General features: G+C 44.2%; 2 protein-coding genes across 3 annotated transcripts in view; one reads left to right on the top strand and one right to left on the bottom strand.

The window, feature by feature from the left end:
• ANKRD61 (ankyrin repeat domain 61) overlaps positions 1-15,589 on the bottom strand; it is a 63,635-nt gene extending 48,046 nt beyond the window's left edge. Inside the window, exon 1 of the mRNA XM_069209666.1 lies at positions 15,353-15,589. Within this exon, the coding sequence (XP_069065767.1) occupies positions 15,353-15,589 (237 nt within the window). The remainder of the gene's footprint in view (positions 1-15,352) is intronic.
• EIF2AK1 (eukaryotic translation initiation factor 2 alpha kinase 1) overlaps positions 1-27,063 on the top strand; it is a 339,056-nt gene that overhangs the window by 264,720 nt on the left and 47,273 nt on the right. The window lies entirely within an intron of this gene.

Raw genomic sequence — 27,063 nt, 5'->3', positions numbered from 1 at the left:
GCATCTGGGTGAAGCTCGTAAGTTATTAAATTACTGCTCCTTGAATGCATGCGTTGGTGTATGCGTTCACAACTTAGAGATTTTATTATCCCTTATACTTTGGTCCTGAAGAATGCAAACACCACTGGCTGAAACAGGTCAACCAATCACCAGAATGTGTGAGATCACTGACTTCTCACTTTACATCCACCACTATTTTTAATCCGGCCCCAGCGGTCCATTATTAAAACGTATCCTGCTTAGGTGGAAATCCTGGAGGTAGATTTAAAACCTACACTTACACATTCACCTCACTTAAAAGATCAAAACCAGCTCCATAGTGAGAACCCGATGATGAAGCATGCCACCAACTAGGTTGGTGGGCGACGGGTTCTTTTTTTTGTTTTTGTTAAACCTAACGTTTTGTTTTTCCCAGTGATGGCAGTTAATTGACATGGATGACACTTGAATGTTAGCAAGCTTGTTCTTTTTGTTGTGAAATCTGAAGTAAGGGACGAGGGACAGGCTTTCTCTTCTCCCTCTCCTTGTTATTTAGAGAATCTCAGCAAGTCAACATCTTCTCCAGTCCACTCTATGCTTTAGCTAAGGGCTACCACTGACACTAAAAAGCAAAAGTGTATCCTTTGGATGTGAGACTTTATCGCTCCATCTGAAGTGTCTCTCTCTAATGAAAGTCTTGCATCCCACGATGAGAACAGTGCCCTCTCTCCTAGGCTTGATGGCCTTGTGCATTTTTCTGGCCCGAACACCACTCTCCACATGAGACCACTTCAAGAGTGTCTAGAAGATCATTGGGACCAAGGTTCAGGAAACGGGGAGGACATGATCTGTCTCCCAAAGCCATAAATCCGTGAAGTGGTGGTGTTGCCCAATGAATCTCCTGCAAGGGAAACCTTTTCATCAAGCTGTTCTCTCTCAGACAGTAGTAAAAGATGCCTCTCTTTTCAGTTGGGGAGCACACATGAATCAACTTCAGATTTAGGAAACATGGACTCAGGGGGAAATGACTCCTCACATCCGTCTCCTTGAGCAGCTTGTGGTTTATCTGGCGCTGATGATTTTTCTCCTGTCCTTTAAGACAAAATCCCTGCTTGTCCAGGCAGACCATAAGACAATATACTCTTTGAACAAGCGAGGGGGAACAAGATCCAGACTATTGTCTGACAAAGCCCAGACTGTCTGGAACTGGCTGATAGCAGAGACCTGAGAATCACTGCAACCCATGTTCCAGGGGTTGAAAACATTCAGGTGGACTCCCTTTGCAGGGTTCTTCAGAAAAATTGTAAGTTGGTTCTTCATGCCGAGGTTCTACAAAGTATATTCTACATGTGGGGCTGTCCTCAAATAGACTTATTCGCAACTTCAGAAAACAAAAAAATGCCCACACTTCACCTAGAGGTAATACCAACCAGGGACACTGGGTGTGCTCTGTTGATTGATTGGTTCGGCAAATTTCCTTATGCCTTTCCGATATTCTCTCTGATTCCAGCAGCTCTCATGAAACTGTCGTATTCGAGGGCCATAATGATCTTGATAGCTCCAGAGTGGCCCCAACAATGGTGGTTCACAGACCTTCTTTACATAGAGTGTCCACACACGAGATTGCTATACAGACTGAACCATCTCATGAAGTTCGGAGGCCCTGTGGTTCAACTGAAGTTCTCGTCTTTCAATTTGGGCAGCATGGCTCCTGAGCTAATACAATACAGGCATTTGATTCTGTCAGAAGACTGTATGAACATTCTAAAGGAGACAAAAAAAATCCATCAACATACTCTGCTTATTCACTGAAATGGAAGAGATTCTGTAACTGGTAGTCTGACAAGAACCTTGATCCGGTGAAGTGCCAAGGAGAAGCGATTCTTCTATACTTGCTTTCCCTGGCCAAATCAGGCTTACAATTTTTTTCTACAGAAGTTAATTTGGCGGCTATTACTGCCTACAGAAAATGTCCTTTACAAACCTATTTTTTTTTATTTTATTTTTATTTAATTTCTGTGGTCAAGGATTTTTTTTTTTAGAGGGTTTGGAAAAAGGTTTTCTCTTCCACAAGGCATCCATCCCCTCCCTGGGAGTTAAATATAGTTGTTTCACTGCTCATACAGGCCCCTTTTGAGCTTATTCATAAATCCTCTTTGCAACATCTCTCTTGGAAAACTGCTTTCCTCATTGCGATTACATCAGCACATAGGGTTAGCGAAATTCAGGTGTTATGTTCTCACGAACCATACACGGATTTCCAGTCTTAAAAGGTGGTCATGCGGACACATCCAAAATTTCTACCAAAAGTTATAGTGGATTTTCACATTAATCAGACCTACCTACCTTCTTTCAGCACCCTTCTACACCATCTGAAAGATCTGTCCATTCGCTAGACATCAGGCGAGTCTTAAAAATGTATCTGGATAAAACAAAAAGATATCTGCAAGATGGACCAATTGTTTGTAAACTATGGGCTGGTCCATACAGGTTTACCCATGTCCAAATTATCCATATCCTGATGAATACTGTTGTGCATTCTGTTCTGCTATCGGATGGCAAGTAAGGTTCTACCTGGTAGACCTAAAGCTCATTCCACTAACAAGAAAGCAGCTGCAGCTGCTTTAATGAGAATTCTTCCCATCGCTGAGAAAGTGCCTATATGGAGATCTGTTCCCACTGTAACGTTACAAGTTGGTTTTCTTCGAAGAAGGTTTTCGAGTCACGAGACCGAGGCCCGTCCGTTGTTGCTCAACCTTCCATTGCTGCTCCCCACCCGCCCCCCCTTCCATTGCTGCTCCCCACCCGCCCCCCCTTCCATTGCTGCTCCCCACCCACCCCCCCCCTTCCATTGCTGCTCCCCACCCGCCCCCCCCTTCCATTGCTGCTCCCCACCCGCCCCCCCCTTCCATTGCTGCTCCCCACCCGCCCCCCCCTTCCATTGCTGCTCCCCACCCGCCCCCCCCCTTCCATTGCTGCTCCCCCTCCACCCCCCCCTTCCATTGCTGCTCCCCCTTCCATTGCTGCTCCCCACCCGCCCCCCTTCCATTGCTGCTCCCCATCCGACACCCACCCCCAACAAACTTCAGTTGCTGCTCCCCACCCGGTGTTTAGCCCACCTACACAGCACCCGTAAACTACTACAAACATACGAGGCACGATGTTTTCAGAATGGTTTCCGGACTACTTTATCTGTTTATTTTTCACACAGCATGATCGTGTTGGGTTTACATAGGGCAGTCGCGCTCGGTTTTTCCGTTTTCAATTTCAGCACGATCACGCTGCATTTTACATAGTGAAATGGTGCTGCGTTTTTTTTTCTTTTAATTTGTTTGGCAAGAAAAGTCTGGTTAGGAGTTTACAACGCTAAAAGCTCTAACTTCAGCAAATGCGAGACCCGTTGCATTGAAATGCTTGTTTTAGTAAATGAGATTTTAATAAGGTGTTTGGGAAGACACTTCTGTTTAAGTCCAGGTGTTATTTCTTCCTAAGTAGGTGTTTATTTAATAGGGAGACCCAAATCTTTTGTGGTATCCAAAGGTTTTAACTTTTTAGCTAATTGGATCTGGACTTTATGAGGTCTTGGGCTTTTAAATTTCAGCTTAAGATCCCTCTGCCTCAGTTTCATTTATATGATCTCTTTTTTGCAGTACCCCTTGCGTGGTCTTCCAACAAATGTTCCCAAGTGCCACACAAAACATACTAGAGTGCATGCTCATTTAGGGGGTGAAATTGGTCCAGTGACTAGAGAACTAGTCGATTGGGTAGATGATTGTCTACTTGAAATTCATCTAGAAGCTAGTAAACAAGATAAGACGCACATTCAGTCCAAAATCCTAATGATATCATAACTATAAACCTTTATTTCTAAATAAACCTTTTCAGCTGAGAGAACATTGCAAGGAGCCCCAATTGGCTAATGGCTTGCAGATCGGAGAGTGGAACAAGAAAATGGTCAGTTTATGGTTTGAGGAATTACCCCCACGTCAAAGGGTGAAACATAACTGCTCAAACAAATCTCAGCCCTAGTTTTCAGATAAACTCAAACTTCTTTAGAGTAATATTTCTAGACAGGAACGTATGTGCACAAAAAGATCACAATAACACCAAAATAAAATTGTCAACCACTAAAACGTTGTACAAAAAAGCGATCATGCAGGGCAAACAGAGTGCTGTGGTACACAAAACGGGACTGCATCTAATCCCACCAAAGTACTTTTTAAAACTGAAATATGAAATAGCTACTCCAGCATCCTCAATTGATATTCCAACCTCTGGTAAAGTGGTGGAAGACTACCTCTAAATCAGATTAGCAGTCCAGTCTCTGCTGCTGCGACCAGGGTGCAGTTAGTTCTACACCAGACTCCTCTGAACAATGCTGTCTTAGCTTTACCTTTAGGGAGATCTCTCTTGACAAGGCTGTCTCAGTTATGATGTTGTTTACTGTTATTTTGTACAAGCAATCTTTGCTACACTAAATTCTTTAGGGAGTGTGCAGAGATGCTCAGGATATTTTTAACACCTCGTTTAAAGAAGGACAAATAACTGCTAATTCAGAGGAATCCTGGGTTGCTCCTCTTTTTAAAAGTAAAACTGGCATGGATGCCATGGACCCTTAAAATTATTGTCCACTTTCTCATACACCCTGGTCAATTAATATGTTTAGGGAAAACAGCTACAATCCAGCTAAAGAACTAATTCCATTTTACATGGCAAACAGTCTGGTTTCCGTCCATATCGAGGGACAGAGCGAGCATTGTTATATGTACAGTCTTCAATCCCATATATTGTGGACACTGCTAATAAAGCTCTTTTAATGTGATTAGATCTTTCTGCAGCATTTACACCCTTGAAGACTCAATTTTGCTGAGTACGCTAGCAGGCGAGACATTGGTGCCTAGTGCATCTGTGAAATGGATGAAATCTTCTTATTGTGATGAAAATTCAGATTCATTGCGATTGGCCAAAGTCATTGTTTGGACCGTAATGTTCTCTGCATGGTTAATTATACTCCTTTACTGTGTCCCCAACTGCTTGTGAAAATGATATCCTCAGTTTTTGTTGGGACCTAGCACCAAGCTAACTTAGCATGTGCGGAGAAGCCTATGCTGGTCCCTGATAATGCAAGGTCCCACACCTGTTCTGCCCTCATAGTGGGTATGGGACTACTAACTATGCCTCGAGTAAGTCACATAATGTGGTGGTGCAGCCTGTGGTAAGTATGCAACACATTTATGGTAGCTGGACCTTGGTTGAGCAAGATAGTGTATTGACTGCATTCCTGTGGCTGTAGAGACTCTGATACTGAAGTTAAGGAGGGTAAGAGACTCAGTTCCCCTTTTGAAATTGAGTAAATACCTTGTTAGCAAAGAGCTGCTGATTAGTTCGTCCTGAGCACTGCCATTTGGTAGATAGGAAGGCGTGGGGGATGGGACTGCAAATTCTGATGTTGAAGGTGAGGAACCTTCAAGGCAAGACCTGTCCATATATCTCCCTGATTATTGCTTCAGGAAGGCTGTGACAGCCAGGTGCAGCTATCTTGCGTTTAATTGTGCCCTTCATTCGGATACTCCTGCTTGGTGGCAACATTATAGCTAACTTCTGTGACATCCATCATGTCATGCAAAGTCTTTGTCTGAGGCGCAGACCAAGAATGCATTTGAAAGAGAACCAACTGAAATGCTTTCTTAAACCTTAGACAGTAAATTCACATCTGCTGCCTGGGAAATGTGTATTAAAGTGTGATCCAAACCACTGAACTTTGTTTTGGTTCCAAGCTCTTCATGACCATGGAAGGCTAGTCTCCTAGAGGTGAGGGACCATCACCTCAGGGCTATACATTCTGCCTGAGGAGCTGAGGGTTTGCCTAGAAGACTACCTGCCTTTTGTGAGAGGGAAGTATTGTGCAGGACCTCACTAGGTGGAAGTGTGGAGTAAGAAAAGCCCTCATTGTCTCTGTGTAGGGACTAGTTGCAGAGAGAGTGACTGCTAGATAGCAAAGCTAGGAGCAATACTGGTGTGAAAGGGGTACCCAGGTCCCTCTAAATGGTTCTGATTGTCAACTGAGTCAAGTCGTTTACAGAAATTAAGTATCAAGTGTGAACAGCAGATCACCGTATCTGAGAGGCTGGTGCTGCTGAAACTCAGTCCAAATTCTCCATCAAATGCAGTGATTGGCTTGGTGGCCATAGCTGCTGAAGTAATCTGTGAGAATGCAGTCAACCTAGGGTCATCACCAGCTGTCCCATTTTCACCCTGCGTAGGGGGAGGTCGCAACAGCTGAGGACAAGTGTTGCTGCTCTGAAATCCCAGAGGTCTTCACATTCCTTGTAACTGCTGCCATGGCTTCGAAAGCTCAGAAATGACTGCCACAGGAGCAGGACCCATACCATGCCATACCCAACCAGAATGAAACTCCTAGACACAGGTTAACCACAGAGGGTGAGTACTGAGTCCCAACCCGAGGTTGCAGCACGAATTCAGACCTCTTATGAATAACGACAAGAAGTGAAAAGTGAACTGAATTGTTGAATGCATATCTTGAAGGTAACTGACTGAATAGCACCATTGTATTAACAGCACCATATCCTAGATTAGACTCTAAGCATTACAGGTGTTGGGAAACTCCATTTTTGGGCAGGGACTGCCAAAGAGTGTAGCACATCAAGATCACAAACAGGATTTCAATCAAGTGTTGCACTTCTATAATTATGCAGTGTAGCATTACGTGGTGCTGTGTGATTGTAGTGCTTTGCTTTATTCAAAATAATAAGCACTAAGCTTGACAGTACCTTATTCTGTTTATTGGCTGATTCTTGTTGTTCCCCACACTATCTTTCTCAGAATCCTTTGACTGCTTGCCATCTCTACCGTGAAAGAAAAGTGTGGAAATTGTGTATTTGGTCTAGCAACCAACCTAACTCAGTGTGTTATGCTGCAGGATTTCTGCTTGTCATATTTCCTGTTTAGTATATACTTTGAATTGCATTGCTTTACAAGCTTTTAGGCGTCCAGGGCATTAGTTTCCAGAATTACGCAGTTGGCACTCAGATTGTGTTTTGCCTTTCTATTGACCTGGTGGCAGGTTGCTTGAGGGTAGTCCAACTTTTTACATCTATTAAAACATAGATGAATGAGAAGAGTTTTGCTATGAATGCAGAAAAAAATGAGTTGTTATTGGGAACAACCACTGGCAAGTCCATAGGAGTTCTGAACATCCCTCATTTCAGATTCATGTCTTTGAAATCCTAGTAGAAGGTAAGAGTAAGACTTTAAGTGCCATCTTCAACAAAAACTAAGAATGAATGGTTAGGTTAATTAGGTCATTCAATACTCCTGCTACCACCGTAAGCTTCACCATGAACCCTTTTTTTTTTACCACAGGACGGCAGCATATGTATAGCTAGAATCATGATAGGAGCCAAATTAGATATGTGAAACATCATACAGGCAAGGATCTTTAGGTTTATCAAACATAAGCTGCAGAATGTGCCTCTGAGAAATGCTGTTGATGCTTGTAGCTGCACAAATGCATTAAAGCTCTTTTTGCCAATTCCAAAAAAACAAAAGTGACAATCTAGACGGGGGCTTGACCACTGTGAAGCTGAGACTTGCTTAGTTCATACCCACAGAGATCTAGTGTGTGGATTTCATAATAAATTGGTGGAAAAACCTCACTCGCCTACCTAGGTGGCACGCTCCAACATCATATTTACCTCAAATCCGTCTGACGTTTATTAGTGGGACAGAGGGCTCCGAAGCAAATTTTGAAAGTACTTTCGATAAAGAACCATGTAACTCCTACTTATGGTATTTTGATCCTATATGTAGAGTTGTAGAGTAAAAAGCCCCATTGATATTCCAGCAACAGTTTATTAGTGTATTATATGGGGATATTAAAAACTGGCGTATAATAAGCTGTTAGGTGTTTTATTAACCAAACATATCTCTAGGTCTACTAAGTTCAGCATATTTTCTGCCACCCCTTCAGGGTCTACATCTTTCTACTGGACTTGGATCCCGGTTTTTGATATTAGCACTCTTTTATTTTGTATTTTATTTTTATTGTTTAAAATTTGGCATTGAATCACACTGGCTTGCACTACCACAAACAGTCCTGCTTGTGTGCAAATAGATAATATTCATGCCAAGGTTTAAGTCAGCTCTGCTCAGAGATATGTAGGGAGGTATGGTACAAGACATGAAACAGACACACTTTTTCCCGTGAAATTGCAGGACCTAGTGGTTGCTTTGTATAGCTGCTACAGTGCCAAAGGGTATGTGCTCCATAGACAAAAGGACAGTCACTGCGAACACCTGCATCTAAACACTGCAAACTCATGCATCTAAACACTGCAAACTCATGCATTATAGGTGAGTATGTAATACAGAACCCATCAGGGTCTATCAGTAAAAGTCGTTTAAAGAAATAGTTGTTGGTCTTACCCTACTTAGGGATGTAAAGTGCCCCATGCAGGGGTTACAAAGGGAGCCCTTCGATAGACAAACAATAAAAATTAGAAAAATATGTAGATCGGAGTAGTTGTACTGTATCGCTGTCTAATACGCTTGATTGAAAATAATGCATTGACTTGCACCCCGAAGAGTGCATCCTACCTGATTCCCTAGTTCATACATACTGCCTCCGAATGCTAGTAAGAAATGTGGTGCAGGTCCTCCTAAATAGAAGAGCATGCCGGTCCATCTAATGGCCCCAACCTTAGAGCCGGGTGCAACATGGGATGTGGTAGATCAGAATTGTGATGTCCTGCATGGACAATGTCCGTGATTCCCATATAAACCAGCACAAATGGTCTTACTTGTGTGCCCTAGCCTCATAAATGTATAATAAGTAAAAATTAGGTTACAGGAAACAATGACTAATCAGTTGTTCTTAAAAGATATGTGTCCACACTAAGTCAGTGATTCCGCTGGTCGTACAAACCTGGTGGAAGGAAGACTTGGGGCTCCCCATACAAGAGGACAATTGGGTGACTGTATTAGAAAGGGTACCCAAAATATCCAGAAAAACCTGTTTTAAGTTAATTTTTACATTCTGCACAGGACATACCTCATCTCCCATAGGATAAATAAATACTTCCATGCAGTGGGTGCGACCTGCCTCTGATGTGGGGAGGAGGGAGCGGAGTTCCTTCAGATGCTCTGGAATTGCCCGATACTTGACACTTACTGGGCAGATTTTACAAATATGGTTGAAGGCATCGTTGAAAGAGACGTTCCATGCACCCCAGGGCACTGTTTGTTGAGCTGGTTTCTACACACGTCTGAGACTAAAGTCACAAGTGGGTTTTAAGACTTAACTTTTATTCTTCCAAAGCTGGAAATCACCAGGAATGGGAAGGCTCCAGGGAGACCCAAGTTGATGACATGGCCCAGGGAGTTCGAGAGGTTGGAAGGCTATGAGAGTGTGGTACTGCTTCGGGACGCTCTAGTGGATAGCAAGAAAGATCCCAATCCCCCGTCACCAATGGCATCACAAGTTATTCCTTCATATTGACTCCCCCTTAGTAAAGCTAATGTGTTTGAGATATTGCCGCCTGTGGTCGGTACTCCAGTGGTCCACCACCGGGTCAAAGGTTTGAATGCTGCTTATCTAGTATTGATAGCAGTGGACTGACTCAGACTGGGACACACAAACTTGATGTGTGGGTTGAAGGGCACGACCAAGGGAGGTGGGTGGTCAATGGGGGAAACGGATGGAATTGCAAATATTACAGATTTTATAATATATCTGAAAATGTGTCAGGGAGAAATTGTGGTTTTTACTTCTGTTGTTAGTTGTTTGACTCTACTGGAAAATCAACAAAATCTGTTTACAAAAAAGAAATAATTGTTTCCCCTGGTAACCGGGCGCAAAGGGGCTATCACGCGTTAATACATAATGAATCAAATATTCATATGGGGGACACTGCTTGTTTAATAATTCTGGCAGATATGTACTCTATCCCCTAGAACTGGTGGGGCATAATTAGTAAGGGAAGTGAAGCCAGTTCCTATAGGTGTGGTAGCCATTCAGTCAGGCAGTGTCTATAGTCCATGCCTAGTACAACCTCAACATGTAAGGGACCCAACAGGTGTGGTCACAGAGGTGCCTAAATTATATGAGGGCCATTGTAAGAAAACACTGTATAGATAGTGATACATAGTTATAGGTGTAAATGTTTAGAGGAATACACACGCCTAAGGATCCCCTTCTGTCTTTGCTTGAAATAGTCCTAGCAACTGAGTCAGAACAGTAACTGTATAAAAGAGAGGATCCCTGTAGAAGAAGAGGTATGCCAGAAAAGAACGTTTGTATAGAAGTTTAATAGAATACAATGGGAGCCTAGGTCCTGCACTGGTCTCTAGAGGAGCCCAGCACTGTTAGCAACACAACCCCCTGAAAACAGTCAGAACATGGAACATAAATACAGCAAGAGGTAGGAGTGCAAACAATAACAGGTATCACAATGTATTGACTGGTAACCATGGAGGATCTATGATGTACCACCTGGTTGGTTCAACTTAGCAGACCACTGTGAAGACAAAGAAGCAAAACAGTACCTATAATGGCCAGTTCATCAAATCCTGCAGTCTGAACTGCTGCAGTGAAGACAAATTGAGTAAAATGCGCCCTGTGATAGATTAGCACAACCTGAATTGGCTGCCACCTAGAGACGATGGTGTGTAAAGATGTAATTGGGCTCCAACAACTTGACCCAATCTTATATGGCCACCACACAAGCTATGAGACAAGTAAAGATGTGATGGCCTCGACATGGTGAACCACAAAACTGCAGCATGTCGCCAGACACACAGAGTGCACATGACAACGAACCGTCGACTCACTAAAATGTGCACGATCCAAATCAGAGACAAGCGGATAACACTCAAGGCAGCAGAGGGTGAAGGCAGCAGCCAGCTGCAACAGCACCAATCATGTAGTGCAGATCTTGGGCAAAGCAGGAAACGTAGCAGGATGGAGGAGACTCTGGTGAAACTGTGGACTCCCACAAATGAAGCAGTTTGTTGTCAAATGTAGAAGGAATACACCAGGATGGAATGCTTCAATTATTCTTAGCCATTGATAAGTACTTGGGTTTGCATCCTGTTCCATTGTTATTTTACACACCATGTCACATCAGTTTGGACCCAGCCATATGCAAATCAGTCTTGACCCTGCTCCAACATGAACAGTCCAGTCCAATTTTCCAGGCCAGATCCTCCCTGTACTGGAACACAAGCAACCCAGGACCCGGGTTATGGTGAAGGGTTACAACATAACAAGATGGACCTGTGAATGTGTTCTCAGTCCGTTTTCTTTATCTGTGTAATATTTATAGTTGGGGATTTCATTTCAAAGCCTTGTGAGGACAAAATGTGTTCTTGCTGTAGTGAATAAACAAATGCATGAAGTACTGCAACTGCTGTAAGTGAGAGGGCCTTTTTGTGTTGGTGTGTGTGTGTGTGTGTATATGTGTGTATATATATATATATTTATATATATCACCTAGTGGCGTATTTTTCCCATTCATTTTTCCATAGGTCCTACAGCCTGTACCACTGAATGGAATTACACCAAATTTGGCACTAAGCTAGATTCCGTAACTCAGATCACGCTTTTTGTGATTCTGTGCAGATGTGTTCAATAGTTTCGGACAAATTTAAGGCCAAAAAATATAGATATATAGGGACAAGGTACCAACTGTCTCCGTGCTGATATCTCGTTAGCTGACAACACTTCAGCAAAGAAGTGTTGGGAGCCATCTTGGGACTGGGCTTCGGCCGCGTCCCAGAAAAAAAGACAAACAAAACTAAAGGCGGCCAGGGTAGAGTCACCCTGACCCTTTAGCCCTGGTGCTGGGGTCCCCGAGGGACCCTGCCAAGGCTAAAAACCATCTTTTAAATAAAAAAAATATATATTTTTTTTATAAAGTCTCCCGCTCTGTGTTTTTTTTAGTTGCCCCCGGATGGGCCAGGTCCCAGGGGCATCATGGAGGAGGGAGTGCACGGACTCCCCCAACCCCTCTGTGGGCTTTAATAAGCCCCAGGAACGGCCACCTTTTTGGGGCAAACATGCAAATAAGAGTGGGGGTGCCGCCCTCGTGCCGTGAGGACCATTACCCCCTGAGGCAAATTTTTTTTAAAGTAAGTGGGAATGCCTGATGACCTCCACCACAGCCCCAGGGCTGTTAAGTCCATTTAATTAATGTGGGGGAGGGTGGCTGTGGCCCACCCGCACACCGGGGACCCCCACCCTTGGGGCAGCACTTTACTTGCTCACCCCCAGGACATAGGAGGGACCGCGAAGGAGCCCTTAAGGGCTCCCTCACTGTCTCAGATAGCCCATGAAGGGTTTTTTACTTATAAAAGAAAACATTTTAAAAAATAAATATATAGGGACCACGGGGGGAGCCCTTGAGGGCTCCCTCGTGGTCCCAGATAGCCCATAAACGGGAAAAAAACAAAGCCAAAAAAAGAAAACCCATACCTTAGTGTGAAGGTATTTTTAAAATATATTATTCTTTTTTTAAATAATAAATATATTTTTGATTTTAATTTGTACACAAATGTCATTGTACGTATATCTGACAACAAACCCTAAAAAACTCTATCCCTCCCTCCTCACTTTCTTTCTTTCTTTTGTCTTTTTCAGTCTTCTTCAGTCATTTTCCCCCTCTCACACACCTACTCAGACACTTAGGCACACGCTCACAGAACCACTCATACACTCCTGCACCCACTCACAGACCCACTCAGACACTCGTGCACCCTCTCACAGTCCCTCATGCACTCTCACAGCCCCAGTCAGATCCTCACGCACCCAGACACACTGACACCCTTATGCACCCACTAACAGACCCATGCGCACCCTGACGCACCCACTAAAACACTAATGTATGCGGTCCCACACCCAGACGACAATCTGACAGCCAGCCTCACCACCAGACATGCCTTCTCACATCTATTATCCCATCCAGAGAAGCTGCAGATAATTTCTCCTATCCATGGCAGAAGGGGAATGCTCAGCATGGGGTTGGGTGGTTAGGGAGGTTGGCCACAGAGTCTGGCTGCAGGCCAGGTCTTGCGGGCAACCTCCACTGCATATGGGTGAAGGCCGTGCACAGTGTAAGGTTGGGTGGTTATAGGGGGTTGGCCACAAGTCCTGGCCATAAGCCAGCCCCTGTGGCCAACCGACACCATGCAGGGCGGCCATGCACGGTGGTGGTTGGATTAACGTGTAGCAATAAAAATTAATATACGTTAAAAAAAAATAAAAAAAAATGAAATTCGCTGAAAAAACAAAGGTTACAGGGATGTTATAGTTAGGAAATTAGAATTTAACAAAAACATAGAATTAAATGAAAAAAACAAAGTTTATAGGGACGCTATAGTTAGGTTCACATTTAAAACGTACAAATTTTTTGAAATTTGTCAGTTATAGTTAGTTAACTCAACTAACTATAACTTGTGCCCTAAGGTAACTATAACTCGCAACCTCCCCATGCACTGGTAATTACCCATAAATTATGGCACTTATAACATCTGTGATTACATCATTAATAATATCAATCTAATATTTGCAGTAAAATTTTTGACTCCACTGTATTCTGTACCACTCTATGCTACTCTACACAACTGCACTCTGTGCCTCTCGAGTCTACTCTGAACCACTGCCCTCTGCATCGGTCAACTCTACGGCACTTCACACAACTCTGCATCACTGAAATCTGCGCCACTCTACCCTGCTTCACTCCATTCTACTATGCACTACTCTAATCATTGCCACTACATTCTATGACACTGCTTTGTATGCCGCTGAATTCAGTGCCCTGCACAAGATGCCACTGCACTCTACTCCACTATACTTTGCAACACTCTATGCCATTGCACTGTACATCAGTCCACTCTACGCCACTCCAGTGTATGCCACTCTACGTGACTCCAGACTATATCCCGCTCAAATACACAACACTCTGCTACTGCACTCTGCACCACTCTTCGCCATTCCACTCTACGACACCCCACGCTACTCTTCTTTACGGCACTAACTTTTAGCCAAGCTGGTGCACAATGTAGATAAAATTCTTTGGCAAAGCCAATAGCTCCTGCATGGACGAGACCCATTGGCTTTGCCAATGATTGTTTTACTTAGGGCTGTGCCCCCAAGTAATAAGGGCACACAAATGAAGGAACATCTCTTTAGGATAGTGCCAACACTATCTGTTTTCCAGAAGGGACCACTCAAGTGTTTGCGGGCTCTTTGGTTACACAAGTGCCCTAGGGGCACAGAAAGTAGACACACACACACACACACACCCACTGAATAGGAACCTTATCCTTACCTTTGCAGGGTTACTCTTGAACCTTATCCAGGTTGCCTTCAGCAATATTTGGGAATAGCCACAACCTCCTAGGTTTATTTGTTTTCGCCAACTTCTAAAGACATTTTCGCCCTTCACCAGCCAATCACGACCCTATGAGCAGTTTTGCCCAAGTAAAGTTCCAAGTTGATGGTGAATAGTAAATAGAAATCCATTTACAAATTTAATTCACATTTTGAGAGCAAAGAAAACGTGTTTGAACCTTGTAAGCAGACTATTTACGCTCCCAATTTTTCAAATGTCCTTAAGAATTGGGCCGTCTTTCATTTTAACAGCAGCGGCTCCTCCACTATGGCGGCAGAGCATTGCCGCCCCCACAAGGCAGCAATGTTTATAGTTTTATTTTTTAAAGGGGTGGGGCCATGAGGGATGAAAGGCACCGAGGGGAGTGGTGTGCACTCCCCTCAGTATGCATGTGTGTTTGGCCGGCCTTCTCAAAACGGGCAAATACACATGCGCACTGCTGTTGTCAGGTTGGAGACAGCAGGCTCCCAGTCTGCCTTGGAGCGCAAAGTCAGGACACTCAGGCCAATCACAACACTGCTCTCATGCAGGATTTATGATTGGCCGCAGGGCAGACTGGGACTCTGTGCTGGGAGCCTTCCGTCCAGTGGAGACCCGAGGAGCGGCGGTACGGTGGTTTCAAGTTTATTTTTAATTTATTTATTTTGATTTGTTCACCCTCCCCGCCTCTTTGCACCACTGCCAGCCGCAACTGCATTTTAACCTACAAGGCCAGATATCGTGCAATCCAAATTGAATAGGAGCGGCAAGATAAAAAGTAATTATTTTTGCCTCAGTCTGTACATGACCAATAGCAATAACATGTTCTATGAAATTAGGCTATTACCTTTCTCACACACTGTTTGCGGCATTCGAAATCTAACCCCAAAAGACCCTCTGACTTGATTTTGCTTATCCATGACAACTTTACTGATATGGTGAAGACTGTGAAACTGTTTATGTAAAAATGTAAGTCCAGAGTTTACCTGTCTGTGTTCGGCTTGGTAGGTTATGCACTCCTTCCAGATCGTCATAGGCTCGTTAACTGGGTGGATTTTTGAGATTGACTTGATGGTCTCACAGTCACCTTTTAGTATGGCTTCATGCAATTTCACCGGGAGTTCGTTAAGTTCTTGATGACATTCACACGCTGTTGCTGCTGTGGATGAGGAACTGTTTTGGCCATTTTGGGGTTGTTTGATGCATACTGTGGTGTTCCCCATTTCTGTGTTGTTATTTCTAAGTGGTGTTACATGATGAATGCTGAAGCGTCCCTTGTGGAGTCACGACTTTGAGCACTTTCACATTATGATGGCACAGGCCTCTGTGTTCTAGAACTTCTTTCTAGTTCTGGCTTGGGGGAGATCAGCTGTAATCATTATATTTGCTTTTAAATATTTCTTTGAAAGACTCTGACTATATAAAAACCGTTTTCAGCAAAAACCTTTTCTCAAATGTAATTATATTGCTTTTGCAGGATTAATTACTGTTCTTGTCCTTATTGTACAAAAAAGTGCTAATGTAATTCAGTGGTATGTACTGCAGTAATCAGTTGAGGAACGAAAATGTTGACTGGGCCTTACTCTTGAAAAGCTCATAAGCAATACCAGACAACGCCAGGATACCTAAGCCACATTAAGGACTAGGCATATCAGTCTGCATGATTGTGCGACTCCATCGTATAGGCGGACCACATTTGTAGACCAAAAAGGCAATCAAGGAAAAATCTCATGTTGAGAATGAGGATATTTTTTTAATATATAGAGAAATTATTACAAATCGTTATAGTCTGTATCAGTAATTAGATGTGTTCTCCCCACTAAAGCACCTCGACAATTTGAAAATGTAAGTGGAGGTCTATTAAACAGTACATCTTGGGAGCTTGTCAGTTAAAATGTTTGTACTTTTTGAATAAAATATGACCCTAAAGTATGGCACGTTTGTATAGCATACTTGAATTACAGATAAAATTATCAGTAGCATCACGCCTGACGAGTTTGTCCATCATAGTGTTTTAGTTAATTTATTATACCCTTTAATATCATGTCACGTAATGGCAGCTGTAGTGTGAGCGAAACGTTAACATTTCTTCTTGCCAGATAACTGCATTTCTAACTACTTGTTATTTCACCGACTGGATAGCTTTGCTCAAGACAAATACTTTTACCATTTTTCAGTATTCATTTTAAGTTTATGTGAGGGCCTATGCCCTGAGGGGTTCCTTATGTTGTTGAGCAGAGCTGCTTTTGGTGGGGATGCAATCAGGGGCCCATTGGTTGCTTTTCTTTAAGTGACTGTTACAGAAGATATCAGAGAACTGATCTGTGGAACATCATTACTCATGACAGGGTACCTTCCTTGATGCTTGTTTAATACCTATAAAAGGAAGAGTTTGTGTTTTGTGATTGGAATAATCTTCATTTGAAGACAGAATACTTAGCATCTCCTATTGTCCTTACCAGCATAAGAATCGAAAACCAAGGATTGCTGTGACTGCAGGTGATCACTGGGCCTGATTAGCTTCATGGAGGAAGCTCTATGCCACAAAAACAAGAATTATGTCCTTCATCAGTGGCAAGGATCACTTGTCTGCCCTGGAAACCACTGGGTTGGCAGAGTTTGTAAGCTTGAGCAATACAACAGTTGTCAGAAAAAGAAGAACATGGGAACTGTGTGATGTGGCTATATAGTGAGACCAGGACAAGAATCAGAAGCCACATTGACTGTGGTAGGAGGAGGGCTCAAATTAGAGCAACACAACTTGTAGGTGATGACCCCTCAGCCAACCAGACCATAACCAATCCCAGGAGAACTCCCAACAATTCCACATGACATCAAATAGAACCAAGGTGGATTCCATGTATATTACAGCTTCAGCAATTTGTCTTACAGCATTGCAAATACCTAGTGTCATGTTTTCAGGAAAATGTCTATCAAGTATATGGTACAGTCTGTTTTTAGATTGTAGTTGGTATTTTCTTTTGGTCAGGTCCTGGGCAATTTTTTTTTTTAAAGTAGGAATTTCATCCGTTCAGCCATTATTGGTGCAAGAGGTCTGCAAGTTTTTAAGATCATACCTTTTTTGTGTGTAGGTACCTTTCTACATGATTTCTTGGGTTGTACCATTGCACTTCGTCTGTTGGGAATTCTCCATGTGGGAGATTAAACCAGGGAGAGCAGAAGGAAATGCAAACATAAGTTTGCCCTAATTAATGGGCTGTTGTCTCGTAAAGGGAGTAGAGCAACTGAAGTTCTTTTAAACAAACGTACATGCCCACCCAAACCTACCTGATTTGAGACTTTAAATCCGAATCCTGGAGGAGGTGGGGTGACTGGATGAATGTGTCATGTTCCCAGTATCCAAGCTAGAAAAATAAGGGAATGCATACTCTGAAAACACTGAGGGGGGAATGCTGTAAGAGTTCTTGGAGTTGCAGTCCCACTAGACACACAGCATTAGGTAAGTGGCCCAATGGTGGCCATGCCAGCGACCAAAGTGTCCATGCGGCTGTGAATCTGTCACCGGAACTCCCCAACTTATGTCGTAACGGGTCCCCCACTATAGTTGCGATCGTCCTGCTGCCGGCGGCTAGGGGGGCCACAATTCATTGAAGTATGCTGGCTGCTGCTAACGGCAGAATGTTGAAGGACAGCACTTCACTCAAGGATCCATTAGGCAGCCCGGCCTTGCCTTGGAGACTCTGCGGTGACGGGGACTGTGGACTAGCCTGAGGCCTCGGACTATCAAGCCCATGTACATCTTGACCACACCCCCTGGACTTCAATGCCTGGTAATTCGCCCGCTGCATTTTAATCCTTATTCTGGATGCCATGCTCTCCCTGCCATAGACGCTGCGGCCCACAAACCGCCCCTTACCGGTTCTGCCGTGCGCTCCTCCACCAGTATCACATGGCAGCCTAGAAGCGCGGAGACTTCCACCATCTCCCTTTTTGCCTATTATCCTACCACACACAGCTACGCCGCAGCGTGGGTTTATTGATAAATGGATACACTGAACTGTGTTGCCACTCTGCAGTGCCCTGATTTGTGCCAATCACCACTTGCCTGCCGCACGACTGCTTCAGTTGTCTGCGGCACTCACCTGTCATTACCTGGCCTCCGCACTTTGAGTCCTGGTCAGAACTGTCCTACTGCTGTTCCTGGTCTACATGGGGTGTGCTGTACATGGCTGGCTCGCCTGCCTGGGCACTACGTGAAGACTTTGCACTACAGTAGACACCCCTGAGCACAGCCTCCCCTGCAGTGAGCTGCGCTGCCTGGTCAACCGCTGGATTACTGTTGCCCCCTCTTCTGGGCCTTTGACTTCCTCAAAAGGTGCTTTGATATACCCTGGCGCTATAAACTCCTGCGATGTTGTCCTAGTCACAATGATTGTTGCAGGCGCCTCCAGGTGGTGGGCTAGTCACTGTGGTGACTTACCTCCCTTTGCTGACTGCATCTGCTCCTCTGTGTGGCAAAGTACTTCAGCACGTCATTGACTATGGTGCGTGGAGATTCTACACTGCTCAAACTGCTGTTCGAACGTACTGGGGAGACAGACCGATAGTAGACCCCTGCCAATATGGAGGGAGGGGCTCCACGTACCAGGAGCCTATCCCTGACATGGCGGCAATCATTGTGGAGTTCCATGAAGGGTTTGGCGCCATCAGTGCACGGTTCGACACCCTTCCATCCCCTCATTGAGAACATGTGGATTGCAAAAATGTTTGCCTGGATAGTGCTGAAGAACGCATCTCAACTCTGGGGGATGACTAATATGCTGAAGGAAAGACTGTAGGAGGTTGAACAGATCCCTAAGTTGGTGACCATAAAGAATGAGGACCTCGAAGCCTGGTCCCTCCGCAATAACCTGCATTTCCTGGCTGGGAGTGGCGGAATCCACAGGCACTGGGTGCATGGACCTCTTTGTTGAAAGCCTCTTGTCGGACTTATTTGGGGGCCCTAATTTCACATCCACATTTGTGGTAGAGCATGCCCTTTGCTCCTCGACCGGCTCCTGGCGCCCCGCTGCTCCTCATTATAGCACAGCTTCTTAACTTACAAGACCAGGACACAGCACTTCACTTGGTGGGTGAGGCGGGCCGGATGCAGTATCAGGGTGCCCACCTATCCTTTTATCCAGACTTCTCCGCAACAGTGCTGGATGCTCGTCACAAATATGTTGACGCCAGGCTGCACTCTGCAAGTTAGGACTATCATATATCATGCTTTATCCGTCCAGGCTGTGGGAGAATGTTGACAGCAAGGCTCGTTTCTTTGATGCTCGGAGAGAGGCCTTGACCTTTTGAAGCAGTATAGGAAGGACAAATCCCCAGGTTGCAGTGCTGCACCCACTGCCTCTCCCTTGGACTGTCAGGCCTCTCCAAGTGCCAACCTGTTCCCGCAGACTGAATACAGCCGCTATAATTCAGGGTACTCCCTTGCGGGACATAATTGCACCCCAGCATCTGTGAGGAGACGGGGTTTTGAACATTGAACTCCAATGGGCCTACTTCCCTTTCTACCCGTTTAACCCGTCCTGACCCTGCTACTACGTCTTACAACATACATCATTGGGGTTCAGATGGCGAAGCGTTGTTTACCTCTCTTGGTGTATACCGCACTGCTGTTTCCTTTTGAGGTTTTTGCTTATTGTATCTTTCTTTATTATTGATGATGTTGTATCAGTGGTTCCTTTTGCATTTTGGTCACAACAGGACATATCAAGCCGCAGGTACATCTTCCGTACATTTCTTCACCAAGTTAGGTGATGGCACATGACAGCCTCTACTCTGTTGTCGAACTTGCATTTCTTTCCTGGAATATTAGGGGCATCAACAACCAACCAAGGGCAAACAAGTGTTACTATCTTACACGCGATGGCATCAAAATAGCATTTCTGCAGGGGACTCGCCTCTCCCCGGTTGCTCCTGTGCCTATGCAGCCTCATGAGGCCCCACCGTTACTTGTCCAGCTATAGCACCTATTCCCGGAGAGTGTGCATTTTGATACATAGATCCATTCCCTTTCATGCTGCGGCTCCCTTTACTGATGACAGCGGTTTTATGTGGCAGTTTCAGGAATGATGGCCAGCCAGAGTGTACTCCTTCTTATCATGTACGCCCCAAATGTAGACTTCCCCGACTTTATTCACAACCCAAAGTCTTTACTGGGTTTGCGTAGATGCTGATCTTTTTATCATAGGAGGAGATCTACATTTTCTACTAGACCCACTGCTAGACTCCACATCCCCTGTTCCTAGTGGTAAACCACGCCCCTCTTCGGGTTTTTCGTTCCCTTTGCGACATCTATGTTTTGTGTCATACTTGGCGACTGATGTAGGCAAATACCCCTGGTTATACTTTATTCAGCACCTCACAACACAACGTCCCATATTGATTATTGGCTGCTCTCGAGTGCTGCCACCCCCGTGGTTGGGAGAGACAGGTCATCTCCTGCGCACACTCTCTGACTATTCCCTGGTTCGGATGGTACCTAAGATGCTGTATGGAGGGGGTTTAGAGTGACACTGGCGATTTCCTTGCAAGGCTTGTAAGGCATACATCCAGGGGATCTCCATTTCTAAATGCTCTGGAGGCTTGCGCGATATCAGGAACACATTGGCCCGCATTGAAAGTGAGCTCGGACTCATTGATGACCCACACACCCAGCAGCTACATGGTCTGTAATTACTCCTGGACGATTTCAGGGAGTCGGCGGAACGAGAGGTTGCCTTGGGAAGTACACCAAGGCCCGACGAGCGACTGGAACACACCTTGGTGCATCTGCTTCATTCCCCATTGAAGCAATGCCTATATCCCCATCCTGCAGTGTGACAGCAGGCTTAGAATCACTGACAACGCAGAACTTCCTGGCAGAACTTTCTCGCTACTCTATACTCCTTAACCTACTCGCGGTACTCGAGATGAGGCTGCTATATCTGGTTATCTCTCTGTGATTGCTATAGTTTAGCTGTCACGGACTCAGTTTCTCAGTGATCCGACCTCTACAGAAGAAATTATACAGGCGATAGACGTCCTCAATGGGTTGAAGGACCCCGGTCTGGATGGCCTGACAGGTAGTTTTTAAAACGCATACAAGCCACTAGTGGCCCCACAGCTCCTTGAGGTATATGCAGAATCCCTGGAAAAAAGGGGCGCTACCACCGACATTACTTGATGCTGTTATTATGCTCCTAGTTAAACCAGGTAAAGATCCCTTACATTGCATCTCCTACTGACCCCTGTAGCTGAAAACCTTTGACACCAAGATACCGGCAAAAGTATTGACGACTCTGTTGTCCCTTCTGCTGTACCAAATTATCTACCCATTCCAGTCGGGCTTCGGTCAGGGACGATACACATCTCACAATTTACGTATTGCGTTCCCCATGCTCCACAGGATTTCCCCCTATGTGCCAGCTGCAGTTGCCCTACTCGGAGCGGAGAAGGCATTTGACTCCCTCGAGTGGCCTTTTCTACTGGCAACGGTGCGTAAATTGGGACTTCCCTGCAGATTTATATCCCTTTTTAAGTTACTATACAAACAGCGACAGGCTCGCATTCAGCCCAGTGGCTCTCTCACTTACTCCTTAGAGGTTACCAGAGGGACCAGGCAGGGCTGCCCTTTGTCACCTTTTCTCTTCATCATTGCCTTGCACCCCCTTGTTTGTCACCTCCAAGAAAAGCATTTTTATAGCGGCTTACAGTTCTACCCTGGCCCACTCCTTCTTTTCCTTAATGCAGAGGATGTTTTACTGTTCATCCGCCACCCAGCGGATATTATGGCCCCCATCATCCAAGAAATAACCCAGTTTGGCGAGTTCTCTGGTCTAGTCATCAGTTGTAACAAAACTGAAATCTTTCCCCTCACTGACTTCACATTGCTGTTTGCATCCCCATAACCCCTGAAATGCGTGATGGTCCGGTTCCTTACCTGGGTGTCTGGTTGCACCGGGATAAAGAGCAAGTTATTTGTCTGAATTACAGCCCTGTCGTTGACACACTCGAAACACAAATTGAGGGTTGGTGTCACCTCCCACTCTCTGTCTGGTCTTGTAACCATTACTAAAATTATTGTTCTGCCCCGATTCTTACATTTTTTCCAGAATATTCTGATCCCTCTTACCAGTGCCTTTTTCTCTACGCTTGAAACTCTGCTAATATGCCTGGTTTGGGTGGGACGGAGACCCCAGGTACCCTGGAACACTTTTGTTCTTCCCCATAATCAAGGGAGGTTCGGGGTACCACACCTCCAGTTGTAGTACCTAGCTGCTCAGTGCCACTTTGTTTATCATTTGTATTGTTGTGATGCTTGTCTCATCTAAGCTATACCTGAACTCGACCAGGCATTCTTGATGCCTCTCTTCTCCATACTCCTGCTGGGTATTCGCCATACATTTGGCGACCTCTTTCCTGACAAGCATGTTTTATCGAATGGGGATGATACCTGCTTTGCCGATGCGTCCCTTATGGATCACTTTGTTGTAGAGCGCATCTAAAGTGCTCTGGGTGGTCAGATCTCCTCTTACACCTTGGCTCCCGAAGAGTCCCTCTCCCTGACAATGTTTATAATGGATCCGGAGGGGTGGCGATTGGTGTCCAGGCTTTACCATACTTGTGTGGTAGTGCTGCCTTCTCGTGACAAGAAACTCAGAGAGGTGTGAGTGCTTGAGTTGGACAGACCACTATCAAAGTTTGTTTATTTGGTTGGTACCAAACTAAACTCATATCTTCTAGTCATAGACACAAACTGATACAACACAAATTCTTGCCACATTGCTCCACTTCGCCCAGTGCATTGGCCAAACTCGATCCGTCCAGATCTTCCAAGTGCCCCAAGTGTATTGCTGCTGACTTCAGTCATATGACCTGGAACAGCAGCCTTGTGGGAGACTATTAAAGGGCAATTTTTACCAGCTCTCCGAGATGATTGGGACAGAATTGGCTCCAGACCCGCTGATGGCCTTGCTGGGGTATGTCACTGATGTGCCGCAGGTTTTGTGTAGATTCAAAGTTATAGCACTACTGTTAGCTAAACAAGAGATCGCCCTGCACCGGGGCAGTAAGCGCTGTCCTTCTGATCCTGACTGGTTACGCAGTATGACATATTGTAACACTACGAGTGAACTATATGCCTCGCATCAGCCTGCTGCTTCCCGCCCTGAGATTTTTGGCAGTCACGTCAAGGTTACCTTCTGCTACATGAAAGCACTGATTCGGACTAGTGGGACCATTGTTACATATGACGGTTCTGGATGCTGCTCACTAGCTCGTCCACCCTCAATATATAGCATACTATCCGGTCCTCATGCCAGCGATAAATGACGTCTTATGTGCCTCCTCTCTATGGTCTGTCCTGTTTTGCCTTAACAACATAAGGTACTGTTGAAATACCTGTTGCTGTTTATCTTCATGTAATGACCCCATACTAAACAGTGTTCCTTATTTGTGCCCATTTCTTTGAGTATCTGTTCTGTTTGTTACTTCGTTACTGCAAAATGATAAAGTTAAAAAAATAAAAAAAGTGGTTCAAAGCTTCCTCGTTGCTCAATAAGTGATCCAGAACTTCTTCAGTAACTGTGATTACATTCTCAAAGCTTCCAATGAAGGCTCTGGTAGCAGGAAAAAGGGAGAATATGCAGTTCTGTTTGTTTGCCAATTAGCAGCCACAAGAGATATTAACCATGGCTGCAGTGGTGCAAAAATGCCACTATATGGCGGCATAACACACATTATTTCTCCTACTTAGCCACACAAAGCAAATGAAGAGGCAGGAGATACAAAGTATCAAGATCTGATTGCATGTGATTTAGACAATTTGTTGTGGTTCCCGGGTGAAACTGGAGTGGGAGAGTGCATATCTTAAGCACTCTTTACTGCTATATTATGTTAATTTAACTTGTAACGCATTCACATCACCCGGGAAGTGTGTCACAGCGCTGTACAGTTTACAGAGAGAAAATGGTACTAGTGGGCCACAGACAATGCTGTTATGAGAAGTTTCCTAAATTTAAGATGCTCCGTACATTGCCAAACCTCTAGTGGAAGCTTATTCATATACAGAGGGGCTAAATGTGAAAAAGATCTTCCTCCAGATCTGGCCTTCCTAATACAAGGGACTATTAGCAAGGCTTAGTCTCTTGATTCTAAGGGTCTACCTGGCCTGTACTGAACAAGCTTATTGGATAAATAGCTTGGGCCTTCTCCATTCAAGGACCTGTGTGTGAGACAGCATACTTTAAAGACAATTCTCTTGGATTGGCAACCAATGTAGGGAATGTAAAAGAGGAGAAGAAGCTGTCCTGACACGAAGATTGTTGATAAAACCAGCTGCCGTATTTTGAACAACTTGCTGTAAATTCAAGACTGTCTCCTTGGAACAGCCAATAAAGCATTGCAGTAGTCCATGCAGCTGATAACCATTGCTTGGAGCAGTCTTCCACACAGAATGTGGGAGGAGGGGAAAGACCCTTCAGGTGCTAATTGTGGTTGTGACCTTTTCTTTCATAGTGAGCGATTGGTCAAGGCTGATGCCAAGGGTTTTTACTATAATTTGGGGGTTGAAGCAGGGGCCAAGTCAGAAGGCCACCAATCAGGAGTCCAAAGTTGTTGTGCCTTGCCAAACAGCATAATTTCTATTTTATTGGCATTCAATTGGAGACAGTTATTTGTCATCCAAGCTGCAATAGCAGTCATGCCTACTTAGAAACTCACTTTAGCATTATTCAGATATTTGTCAGAAGAGATAAGCTGCGTGCCATCAGCAAATGACAGAGGTTCAAAGCTAAAAGTTTTAATAACTTTGCAGGGGGAGGCACATGGATGTTAAAAAGTGTAGGGCTGAGGCATGAGGCCTGGGGCACTCCCTTGTCAAGTTTAAATGATCACGATTTATAGGCCCCTTGATTGATGGTCTGGATACAGTTGGATAAAAAAAATCTTTGAACCTTGCTAATACATTGCCATATATGCCAATCTCTTGCAGTATTTGCAGTATCCTAAGATAGATACAGTGTTGAATGCTGCAGATGAAGCCAGCAAAATGAGCAATGCAGGGATATTCTTGTCCAGGGCGCATTGTATGTTGTTAGTAACTGCTATTAGAGTGGTCTCAGTACTATGCGTGGGTCTGAAACCCAACTGAGACGGAGCCAGATTTTTTTTTTTTCAAGGTAACCAATAAGTTGGGTATTTATTTGACCTTAACTTGTCCAGTAAGGGAAGCAAAGAGATGGGACGATAGTTTGAGAGATCCATAGTTATAAACTGGATTTTCTTTGTTGGTTAGCAGTTTTCCAGGCAGAGGGGGTAATGTCCCTGTAGAGATGGACAAGGTAAATAGCAAACATATGGCGGGGGCAAGCTGAAAGGGTAAAGCTGCAGCAATACGGGGAGGACAAGAGTCTAAACGAGACCCTGATTTGGCAGTAGTCAATGCTTTCTGAATGGAATCAGGCAGGAGAGACATCAGGATTCATGGTCTTAGAGCAGAAAAATACTGTCCACTGTTTAAGTCAGCAATTGTTGGGAATTTCTGATAGACTGTATTAATTGTTCTCTCAAAGAGAGTCACTAAGGAGTCACATAAAGCTTGTGACGGCGAAATCTCCTGGGAGCAGGCATGAGGATATAACAAAGTATTGAGAACTTAAAATAACGCCTTAGAGGAATTACCTGCTTGATTTAATTTGATGAGGAATATGTTTTATGGGCTTTTTTATATTGTGGTGATAATTATTTAAAGCTAATTTATTTACCTCTTTGTAAGTACAGTTTTTCAATTGGCGCCAAAGCCTCTCGATTTTTTTGCACTGTGATTTTTTGGTACGCAGTTGTGGTGTACTGTATACTTGAGTGCACGATTGCCATTGTTAGAATTAGAGCAAGTTTTCAATGTAAGGCTTAGTGATAATCTGAGACAGCCTTACCGACATCACCATCGGCGGCTAGAAGTATGAACTTAAATTCTTTAACAAAAGAATCCGGGATGATTGCATACGAGTTTCAAAACCATGGTGATGCCACTGTAACTAACCTATCATGCTTGTTCTTCTTCTGGGGATAACCTTGTGGGTTAAAGTATCAGCTCAAAATGCATTCCATATATTGTAATTTATGTGAATGGTTCTTCTGCAAGGCACTAATTGTGGTGCAATGCTAGGAGCACTGCAGTTTTTCTTCTTACACCCTTTGGCCTTGAGTTACTTCACTTGGACATTTTATAATGCTCAATAGAAGACTTGTAAAATATTTATTGCAAATTCAATATATTTTCCTAGTTTGCTTCAATGTAGGTATTTTTACCTTGTGTGTTACTAACCTATGCTTTCTGAATCTGCTTTTTGGGTCTTTCAACCAAATAAGACAAACCATAAAGTGGATACAATTCATTTCAACATGTACTTGATTAGTAATGGTAGTATTAAATGTGATGATCTTTAGTTGAATTTATGCTTGGCTACATGCCATTTTCTAACTTTTAGACTCAAAAAGCTAAATAATTAGTATCTGTTTTATTAGCTTTAATAGTAGTTGGACACTGAAGTCCATTGGTATCTGCACAAGAGTAGATGAGTATGCATTTGAAACTACGTGCATGTAGTTCCTTGCTCAGTACATCATTAGCTCTTGCTTGCAGGGAGTACACATACCAGGAGTTGTTTTAAAACAATTTCAAAAGATTTGGGAGAGGCAT

The sequence above is a fragment of the Pleurodeles waltl genome, chromosome 10 (genome assembly GCF_031143425.1).
Source record: "Pleurodeles waltl isolate 20211129_DDA chromosome 10, aPleWal1.hap1.20221129, whole genome shotgun sequence".
NCBI lineage: Eukaryota > Metazoa > Chordata > Amphibia > Caudata > Salamandridae > Pleurodeles > Pleurodeles waltl.
Note: the sequence above shows the minus strand (reverse complement) of the source record. Positions and strands in the feature narration are given on the sequence as shown.